General features: G+C 42.6%; 2 protein-coding genes across 2 annotated transcripts in view; both read right to left on the reverse strand.

Moving 5' to 3' along the window:
* Positions 1-4,586: 4,586 nt before the first annotated feature.
* Positions 4,587-5,537, reverse strand: LOC309887351 (olfactory receptor 10A7-like; the record flags this gene model as incomplete). The annotated part of the gene is made up of 1 exon (XM_082778974.1): positions 4,587-5,537. The coding sequence occupies one exon, from the start codon at positions 5,535-5,537 to the stop codon at positions 4,587-4,589; it is 951 nt and encodes a 316-aa protein (XP_082635100.1).
* Positions 5,538-10,356: 4,819 nt separating this feature from the next.
* The window catches only part of LOC309887352 (olfactory receptor 4D1-like), a gene marked incomplete at both ends in the record, with an annotated part of 849 nt that continues 37 nt past the window's right edge, over positions 10,357-11,168 (reverse strand). The window contains one exon of the mRNA XM_082778975.1: positions 10,357-11,168. This exon is cut by the window's right edge and continues 37 nt beyond it. Coding sequence (XP_082635101.1) covers positions 10,357-11,168 — 812 coding nt within the window.

The raw sequence follows: 11,168 nt of genomic DNA on the forward strand, positions 1-11,168 counted from the left end.
ACTGCCAGCCCTGCCTGTTGGGATGGGTGGAAGGCACTGGGTGTATGGATGCTCAGGGTCTTTGGGCTGTTCTGAGATGTCAGTGGAGCCATAAAGAAAACAAGGCCATGGGGAATCTGAATGGGAAGTGCTTTTTGGGCCTGGATGGAGGAAAGAGGCTAGGAAAGGCACTGACAGAGACCATGTAATGTGTTGGCCACCTTCTGGGGACTCCGAGCCACGGATGCCACTTGCCAAAGGCTTGTTGTGTACAGCCAGGGCTATCAGGGAGCAACCTACAGCAGCGATGCACAGGGTGGGGTGTCTGCCCAGTACTGCCCACTCTGCTGAGGGACTGGGCTCAGGGGATGGGGACAGGCTCATGTGTTCCCCTCAGGAAGCACCCCACAGCCAGAAGCAAAAGTGGGTGCTGATCAGGTAGTGTCTCCAAATGGCCACCTCAGTTTACCCTGCACTCACACAAGTACTTCAAACAAGTTCATCAGCTGGCCTTCCCGATGCTCTTCCCTGCCTTTTGTTTTGGTTCCGCTCGAGTGGGCAGCTGAGCTCCACCACAGCCACTCTCTCACTCCCCCTCCTCAAAGAGGAATGGGGAGAAAATATGATGAAAAAGGCTCAAAGATTGAGATAAGGACGAGAAGATCACGCAGTAATTATTGTAATGGTCAAAATAGACTTGGCATAGGGAGATAGTAAGATTTATTGCTCATTACTAACAAGCTAGAGAAGTGAGAAACAAAGGAAAGAAACCAAGAGCACCTTCCCCCCCCCCCCCATCCACCCTCTTCCACCTCCTCCCCCCGAGCGGCACAGGGGAACAGGGGAATGGGGATTATGGTCAGTCTACAGCACTTCTTCTCTGCCGCTCCTTGTCGGTCACTCTTGTCCCCTGTGCTGTGGGGTCCCACCCACGGGATGCAGTCCTTGATGAACTGATCCGGTGTGGGCTTCCCACAGGCAGCAGCTCTTCCAGAACTGCTCCAGATATGGGTCCATACCATGGGGTCCATCCCTCAGGAGAAAACTGCTCCAACCTGGCTCCCCTATGGTCAGCAGCTCCTTCCAGGTCACCTGCTCCTGCTTTGTCTCCTCTCCATGGGCTACAGGTCCGGCCCGGAATCTGCTCCAGCAGGGGTCTTCCACAGGCGGCAGCCTCTGTTGGAGCAGGGCCACCTGCTCCACCGTGGTCTCCTCCATGGGCTGCAGCTTGGAACCCTTCTCCACCGTGGTACTCCATGGACTGCAGGGGGACATCCTGCTTCACCATGGTCTTCACCACAGGCTGCAGGGGACTTCTGCTCCGGCACCTGGAGCACCTCTCCCCCTCCTTCTTCACTGACCTTGGCACCTGCAAGGCTGTTCCTCACTCCTCTCACTCTCCCAGCTGCTGTATGGCACAGCATTTTTTTCCCTGTCTTAAATATGCTCTCACAGAGGTGCAAAACAACATCACTTATTGGCTCAGCTCTGGTCAACAGTGGGGCCCTTACCAAACATGGGGCAGCTTCTAGATCCTTCTCACAGAAACCACCCCTATGGCCCCCCTGCTACCAAAACCTTGCCACCTAAACCCACTACACCTTTTGCTTTGCCAACATGCCTCATTGGGTCCAACAGGATACAGGTATGGAGCCAATTTTAGAGCAGTGAAGAAGCCTTGGAAGAAGACATGGGCGTCTTGGATCTTTCTTGTAGACATTGCTGAGCTTGTTTGAAGGCACACACCCACAGAGAATTGATTGCCAAAGCTGGAAATGGTTTGGTAATGGGTGAGCCTATATCCAGAGGTGGGGTACTGTTTTGAGGACCACTTAGACCTCCTTGTTCCCCAATGCAAAGTCTATTTTAGTTGAGGGCTGGAGTCACCAAAGTGCACTAAGTTGCTCCCATCCTGCAGCAGTGGATTCTTGCTGCCAAGGAAATAGTAAGTTGGCACTGAAAATGACAGACAGGGTCCATCATTTTAAGATGGTGTTTGTACCATACTTTCTGTTGGCTTTCTGTTTCTGAGCTGTGGGAAAGAGATTTTAATTCCCCACTAGATGCACCATACAGAAGTTCTGCTGCTGGGCTTGCGGTTGCAATGTATGAACCTCATCCATGATCGAGTATTTGGGCTATGTTGAATGCATACAACTGAATGAAAAATAAGTAAAGAATATGGATCATAGCAGATGGAGCTATACTCTACTCATTGGCATCCAGTGACAGGATGAGAGGCAATGGGAACAAGGTAAAATACAGGAAATTCTGATTACATGTAAGAAAAACATTCTAACTTCAGAGGTAGTCAAACAATGGAACAGGTTGCCGAGAGGTGCTGTGGCGTCTCCATCCTTGAAGATGTTCAGAACTGAACTAGGCAAGACCCTCAGCCCGCTGCTGTAGTTGACTTGCTTTGAGTGAGTGAGTTGGACTAGAGATCTTAAAAGCTTCCTTCCAACTTCAGTAATTCTCTGTTTAAATGCTAGTAAGCATTGCAGTCCCACACATCTCTTGATGACTCAGACACCTTTGCAGCTGCCATCAGGATTTATGGGACTTCTACTTCCCCTCCTGACGGAATCCTGCTTGGCCATCCAAGGCTCTTTGGGTGCTTTGTCGGAAGTGAAAAACACACAAATGCTTAGCCTTAGAGCTTGGTACATTCCAATAATCTTTTGTATGCATTAAACAATAAACAATTGTTTTATTCTTTTAAACAACATATTTTTGATAGCAGACTCAACACTGGCTAAATATACCTGAAAAAAGTGACCCAAGAAGAGGACCATGACAAGATCCTATGATTATTGGTGGGACAGATATTGGTAGAATAAGCTGATAAGGTGTATATAAGGTAATATAACATCTCAAATCTGTGACCCACCTGGGAGGAGCATGTAAGGTTCTATTCCACTTGTTGGAGTTTCTGTCAGCTGCCACCACAGAATGACAGTCTGTAATGTCTCCACACATCAGCTCTGACACATCAGCTTCCCCATGCAGTCCCATGAGTTAGGGTCAGTTTAAAACCCTTAGCTTTGACCAGGTGATCAACAATATCTGTACTGCTAAACGTGGCAGCTTATAGACCTACAATCATGCTTGTCTCTAATATTTGTCCCTACAAGGCAACACACAAAGCTCAGAGGAGATGAATCCCAACAGAGGTTTCTTCTTTCCTGTTACGGTATTTTTTGTGCTTAGGTGAATTGATCAAATAATACATTTTGCTCTTGGAAATAACACATTACTTACTCTTGGAAGACTAAATGATGTGTCTTGGTTTCTGGAGTTTGTTCAAAGAGAAACCTTGTGTGCTGTACAAAAATATGAGGCAGAAGAATTATGGGAAATCTGGCCAAGATGTCCTGATTTACCAGGTAAAATGGCACATACAGTCATCGTTTATGGACTTAGAGCGTTCATTGACCGTGGATGAGACTGATTCCAGTTTCCTTCCCCCTCTGAGAAAGCTAGGGCTGTTTTCTTCCCTCCTCCTGAATGAATACTCTAATGTCCTGGAGTCACATATCTGCAATTGCTTCTACAAACCTCTCAGTCACTTTGCCAAAAGCTATTATTCATGGCATAAAGAACAAGTAGCAGAGAGATGCAAAATACAAATGACAGTATGGCCTGGGTAGCAAGATAATTGTCTAAGATGCATTGCAGTCTCTGCTACAGTAACTTTACTGTGTTCTCTTCTCTTCTCTTCTCTTCTCTTCTCTTCTCTTCTCTTCTCTTCTCTTCTCTTCTCTTCTCTTCTCTTCTCTTCTCTTCTCTTCTCTTCTCTTCTCTTCTCTTCTCTTCTCTTCTCTTCTCTTCTCTTCTCTTCTCTTCTCTTCTCTTCTCTTCTCTTCTCTTCTCTTCTCTTCTCTTCTCTTCTCTTCTCTTCTCTTCTCAAAACAAGTATTGGTTTTTCTTCTTCTCTTCCCTTTCCTCCCCTGTCAAATAATGAGATGCTCATTACCCAAACCCCAAGTGGTAAGATGAGGGGAAATGAACTCAAGCTGTGCCAGGGAAGGTTTACATTGGATATTAGGAGAAATTTACCTACCGCAAGGGTTGTGCATCATTGGAATAGGCTACCCAGGGAAGTGGTTGAGTCACCATTCTTGGAGGTCTTCAAGAAACGTGTAGATACAAAACTCAGTAGCATGGTTTAGTGGTGGACTTTAGTACTAAGTTAAAGGTTGGACTAGGTGATCTTAGAGGTCTTTTCCAACCTGAATGATTGTATGATCTATTACAAGATGTTGGGAGCATGTGGGGGGTGGAGAATTTTTGTTTATCTATGAAATAAAGAATATTTCTTTCATAAAGCAATAAAATTCAAAAAAAAAAAAAAAAGAAAAAAAAAAGAGAGAAATCTTCATCTCTAGCATCTGATACAAGGTGATGCATTATGAATACTGAATTAGTAAGTTTCATATATGCTCATACTGGACAAAAGAAACAAAAAGTTCCTGAGTGCACTTTGAGATACCTCCCATTTCCTAGTGATTCAAGTTGTCAGGACATTTAAAAACAGTCGAACATAAAAGAAACATACAATCCAAATATGCAGAGGAGAAGAAAGATTCCTTTCAAGCAGCATAAGTTTATATCTTACTCAGCTCAGCTATAATTTTGACTAGTGCTCCTTTCACTTCTTTGTTCCTCAGGCTGTAAATGAAGGGGTTTAATGTAGGAATTATGACTGTGTAAAAGAGAGCTATGATTTTCTTAGTGTCTTGTGAATTACTGGACTTGGGCTGTAAGTAAATCAAGGTCCCACTACCATAATATAGTGTTACAACAATTAGGTGTGAAAAACAGGTGGAGAAAGTCTTGCATCTTCCCTCTGCAGAGGAAATCTTCAGAATGCTGGAGATGATGCAGGCATAGGATACCAGGATGAGACAAAATGGTGTAAAGATGACCAGCACTGTGGCTGTAATTGTCTGCTTCTCATAGAAGGAGGTGTCAGTGCAGGAGAGCATAATGATTGGTGGAATATCACAGAAGAAGTAGTTAATCTTGTTGGGCCCACAATATGGCAATGTGAACACCCAAACTGTCTGCACCACAGACACAACATTACCACTAGCACATGACAGCAGGACTAGGAAAAAACAAGCTCTGCTGTTCATGATGATTGCATATCTAAGGGGGTTGCATATGGCCACATAGCGGTCATAGGCCATGGCTGCCAACAGGTAGCATTCGGTAGCTCCTAAGAAAATCACAAAGTAGAGTTGTGTGGCACAGCCCACGTAGGAAATTCTCCTCTCCTCTGACAGGAAGTTTACTAACATCTTGGGAACAACAATGGATGCTGTAGAAACATCCAGGAAGGATAAGACCCGGAGGAAGAAGTACATGGGCATGTGGAGGTTGGGATGCACTGTGGCAATGAAGAAGAGAAGATTTCCAGTGATAGTGAATGTATAAATCAAGCAGAATGTGAAGAACAGCAAGTTCTGCAGTTCTGGGTGGTTGGACAGTCCAGAGAGGACAAATTCTGTCAGAAGAGTATGGTTTCCTAGTTCTGGTCTTTCTGTTGGCTTCATCTGGGAGGAAGCAAATGGACAGGGTGTCAGAGGAGTAGTCACTGCAATGAGATCAGAGCGTTTCAGCCAGTTACTGAAGCAAGGAGCCTCTGGGAATCCCTGGGGAGGCATTGGATTGAGGGTTACCACTCTGGAGGTGGCTTTGCTGAACAAAGAAGGCAATTGCTGTGTGTGCTGTAAGAGTGTAACACTGGTGTTCACTAAGTTTCATAGTGTGCGAGAGTGACCCAAACATACAACTATTAGTAGTTGGTATTTAAGGGTTTGCTTCATTACAGGCGTAGGGTTAATTGCCAAGAACATGTGCTCCCCCAGATGTCAGGTTAGTGGTCCCAAATGGTTCCATAGGAATTCCCTGCACTAAAGACAAAGCCCAGCTGACAACGAAAACACTGACAAACGGAAGAAAGGAAGAAAGGAAGAAAGGAAGAAAGGAAGGAAGGAAGGAAGGAAGGAAGGAAGGAAGGAAGGAAGGAAGGAAGGAAGGAAGGAAGGAAGGAAGGAAGGAAGGAAGGAAGGAAGGAAGGAAGGAAGGAAGGAAGAAAGAAAGAAAAAGGAATACAACAAAGCAAAACCAAGTAGCCTTTGTCTATTCTTTCTGTTAACAAAAGAAGGGATAATAAAGATACCCACAGAGAACACCAATAAGGCATAAAGAGTGAAGTTCAGTGCTGTCTGCCTCATTAGTCACATTGATTCATTATCCTGAAGAGTGCCTCTATGTGTGTGATGCAGATGGAGCACTATGCAGCACTGTGCCAACTGTGGCAGCTTCATGTTTTGTTACTGCCCAGAAGGGGAAACTGAGAGAAAGAGAGAGAAGAAATTAGACTGCCACAGCAGAACAAATGGTCATTAACTCTGCATTCTCCAGGCTCAAGTTCTGTTACCTAGGGGGGAACCCAACATTGGACTACACTAGTGAATCTCAAGGCACAAAATGTTCTTTGGTGGCAGAAGTGTATCCTTATATGGGGAGAGTGGTGCGGAAGTACATTTTCCACAATACATATAGGGACCTTGTCAAGAGACCACAACAAAAGAGAATAATACATTATCAAAACAAGAGCAATGCTCACAACCCTGTCATGATTCAGCCACCTTTTGTAAATACTTAATCCAATTTCTTTGTCTGCTGTATCTTACCCTTTTGCTGCCCTTTTGTCTGTGGTTTTTCCAACATGAACAAGGAAGTCAAAGTTGTGGATGTGGGAGCCACAGATGATTTTAATTTATATATAAAATAAGGGAACTCTTAACATCTTCAGGCATTTAAAAATCTAATGTATTTGAAGGGAATCTTTGTGGTTTTCATTGTTTCTATTGGGATGGAAATGAAAGAATAGTACATTACTGAAGTTCCAGTTTTGAGAGAGACCTCGATATAGCCTACTCAGAATAGAGAAGAACATTAAAAGTTACCCTTAGACTGGAAGGACATGTATTTACAATACTTTTCTTAACTTTTGAGGTCCAATTAGCTGAAGTAGAGTCTGCCTAAGCTCTTTGATCATTTACAAAGTTTTAACCTATTGCCTTGGTACAAAGTTTTAACCTATTGCCTTGGTTTAGCTTTTAATTAAAGTTAATTAAACTCGTGGCAGTCATTGCTTTACTGATAGGTTAGTGTTTTATTACCTAATGAAAAACACTTGTGAAGAACAACTCTTACTTTGTGTACTTCTTTTTTAGTAACTATGAGGACTTACAAGTTTTGGTCTTAATACTTCCTTTTGGTCTTAGAACTTCCTTAGTACTTCCTTTGTATAATAACAATAGGCATTCTGAAGTAAGTGTCTTACCTTCGGCAGCTCTGCCGTACAGTGTCTCCAAAACGGGTTAGGTGATTTTCACTAGAAGAATTTCCTTTTTTTTTTCTTCTTACATTACGGACAGCATTGGACCGATGATGCCTACAGCCAGCTTACATTGCAGTGTCCCCTCACAAAGCTTACATTTTTGTTGGTTTGGTTTGGTTTGTTTCTTGGCCAAGAGAATATCTGAACTACCTCTGAGTCATCATTTACTCCGAGTTTAAGAAGACTCTCTTGAAATCTCTATTTCCCTTTTGGGTGGGATCTATTTCAGATGACTTTGGAACTGTAGAAGTTGGTTGATCTGAACTTGAGGCTCCCTCTGTAGACAATGGGAGGGAGCGAGCCAATTCCATACTTCTAATAGTAGATTAAATGCTATTTTGAGTGGCAAACTTCTCTTACTTGTCTGTAAAGGGGGATCAGAGTGACTTCTTCAGACTTAAGCATATCATGTTTTACATGTTTAATGCTATGAATTGTGCATCCTGAAAGAGTTGATGATCATTGTTAAGCAAGAGGGTGTGAAAAATAGCTGAAAACATCAAAAGATGTGTGATTCAAGTGATATAACTATGGGAGAGAAAGCTTTGTTTTAGCCCTACCTTAACCACTGATCTAGTCTGCTGTCTTTGTCTATTTGGACTGGATGCTTTTAGGGGCTGTAGCTGACATTTCATTCATTTCTAGCTAATTATTTTGAATCCTCCCCTCCCCTCTTTCCCTTCCCTTCCCTTCCCTTCCCTTCCCTTCCCTTCCCTTCCCTTCCCTTCCCTTCCCTTCCCTTCCCTTCCCTTCCCTTCCCTTCCCTTCCCTTCCCTTCCCTTCCCTTCCCTTCCCTTCCCTTCCCTTCCCTTCCCTTCCCTTCCCTTCCCTTCCCTTCCCTTCCCTTCCCTTCCCTTCCCTTCCCTTCCCTTCCAAGGCAAAAAAAAACTTGAAAAGCAAGTTTTACAATGACACGTCACCCCCAGAAAGAACTGAGACATCAGAATTCATTTCTGAAACAACCTCAAAGACACCAGTATCAAAGACTACGGCATTGAGTGGGTATATCACATCCCCTGTCATGCACAAGCCTCTGGAAAAAATGGAAAAATACAATGGACTGTTAAAGACTACACTAAGAGCAATGGGTGCTGGGACATTCAAACATTGGAATATGCATTTGGAAAAAGCCACCTGCTCAGTCAACACTAGGAAATCTGCCAATTGATCTGACCCTGCCCCGTCAAAACTTTTATTTAACGTAGAATGGGATAAAGTCCCTGTAATGCACATACAAACAAAATAAGCAAGCAAACAACAACAACAAACTACATGCTGGCAAAGACAGTCTTGGTTATTCCTGCCTCAGGCAACAGCAAACCAAAGAAGAATGAATTTTGATGGAACCAAAGTGCAGCAATGATACAACTGAAGAAGTATCGTAGTATTGCACCAGAGCTGGTCTCTGCATGCAAAAATTTAACACCACACACCACCTCTTCTACCCTGAAAGACCCTTATGTCTGATGGAGCCCAAAGTCATGAAAGCTACAGCCCTTGCATAGAAGGCTGAACCACAGAGGGATAGGCCGTAGACCAAGGGATATCTGTGTGTATATATCAAAAGGCTGGAAAGGCGGTGATGATTAATGAGAATGTTTTGGAAACTCTGACACCTGACCATGACATAAATGGTATAGAATAAGAGGTGGATATTGCCTTGGTTTTGGCTAGGACAGAGTTAATTTTCTTCATAGTGGCTGCTATGGTGCCATGTTTTGGATGTAGGAGGAAAATAATGCTGATAAGACACTGGTGTTTCAGTTGTGGCTAAGCAGTTCTTACCCTAAGCCAAGGGCTTTTCAGCTTCTCATACTGCCCTGGTAGTGAGGAAGCTTAGAATCCACAAGAAATTGTGAGGGGATGCAGCCAGGACAGCTGACCCAAACTGAGCAGAGGTGTCTTCCATACCATATGACACCACACGGAGCAATAAAACTGCAGGGAGTTGACCAAGGGGGCTACCATTATCTGGAGACAGGTTTGGCATGAGTTGGGTGTTAGCGAGAAACTGTGTTGCATATCACTTGTTTTTTGTATTCTTCCCCCTCTCCCCCATTTTCTTTCCTATTAAACTGTCTTTATCTCAACCCATGAGTTTTATCTGTGTGGTACTTAGCTGCTGGCTGGGTTAAACCACAGCACACTGGCTGCCCAGGTCTCCAAGTACTCAGCGAAAAATCCTAAAATCTGAATAAGTCTGTGATGAACCTTTGCCTCTTCTGTGATGGAACACAGTTGCATAAACTAAATTAAACTAAACTAAATTGTGGTAAATACATGTATATTAAATGAGTAAGACTTTCCCATTCTTATGCAATAGCTTTGTTCTCTGTTCATCACTCCTTAATTTCCTGGACTACTATATTATTGTGATAACGATAAATTAACAATATTTCATGCAATGCATTGATCTGAACAAAGAATATTTCTTAAAAGAAAGTTTGGACATTTTGAAAATTTTGAAATAGAATATATATACTGCTTTCAAAAGCAATCAAAAATATTTTCATGCTTATTGTCAAGTCTTATGTTCTGCATTTTTTCACCTGATCACAAATAGTCCACATGAAAAGAAAATCAAAACAAAAACAAAGAAACAAACAAAAAATAAATCTGGAACAACCATATATAAGTTCCCTAGAATTTTTTAAAAAATAGAAACTTAAAAAATAACTGGACCCCTAGTAAAATGAACTACTGTAATGGACAAGGGATGTTTTCATTGGTTTAATTTGTGTTGTTGATTTTCTGTTTTCATACAGGTTCATTGTTTTATTAGTCTACAACCACTTTGATTTCCAAGCAGCTATTACCTTCAGAGACAGCATCTTAGTCTTGCGTCAATTGTTATTTAAATTTCTTTCTATGATTCTATGATTCTTCTTCTAAAGCAAAAATCAGTTATTAACACATTATCTACTTTGCTTTTACATTTATTTGTAAAAGAAAACAACCATCTAAGAAAGGAATGACAGTTGTGAATTTCTCATTCTGAAAAAGACATTGTTGAGAAATTTCTTGATGGCATTCTTCATCTCTGTGTTCCTTAATGTGTAGATTATGGGATTCAGCATTGGGGTGATGATAGTATAAAGAGACGACATGGCTTTGTCCGCCACAAACTTTTTGAATGGCCATGCATAGATGAAGATGCAGGGTACAAAATGGATGCTCACCACTGCAACTTGGGCTCCACAAGTGGAAAAGGCTTTGTGCTTCCCTTGTGTGATATGTGCCCTGATTTTGACCAAGATGACAACATGTGACACAATCAGGACAATAAATATGAGGATCATAAGCAGTCCGCTGTTGGAAACCATGAGCAACTCTACCGCATAGATATCTGTACAGGCTAGTTTGATTACCTGTGGGAAATCGCAGTAGAAATTGTCTAGTAAATTTGGTCCACAGAATGGCAACTGAATGATCAGTGCTACCTGCACAATAGAATGAACAAATCCCCCTATCCATGCTCCTGCAACCAGGCCAAGGCAAACATTGTAATTCATAATATTTAAGTACTGCAAAGGTTTATGAACGGCCACATACCGATCCAGAGTCATCACTGTGAGGATGACAACCACAGCACCTCCTGTGAAATGGAAGAAGAAAATCTGTGCAATGCATCCTCCAAAACTAATGGACTTATACTCAGATAGGAAGTCCCATAGCATCTTGGGCAGAGTCACTGAGGATTCACTGAGGTCTATGAGGGCTAAATTTCCTAGAAAAAAGTACATAGGCTTGTGAAGCTCTTGATCTATGATTA

The sequence above is a fragment of the Aythya marila genome (assembly GCF_965140915.1).
Source record: "Aythya marila genome assembly, chromosome: 25".
In the NCBI taxonomy this organism is placed as follows: domain Eukaryota; kingdom Metazoa; phylum Chordata; class Aves; order Anseriformes; family Anatidae; genus Aythya; species Aythya marila.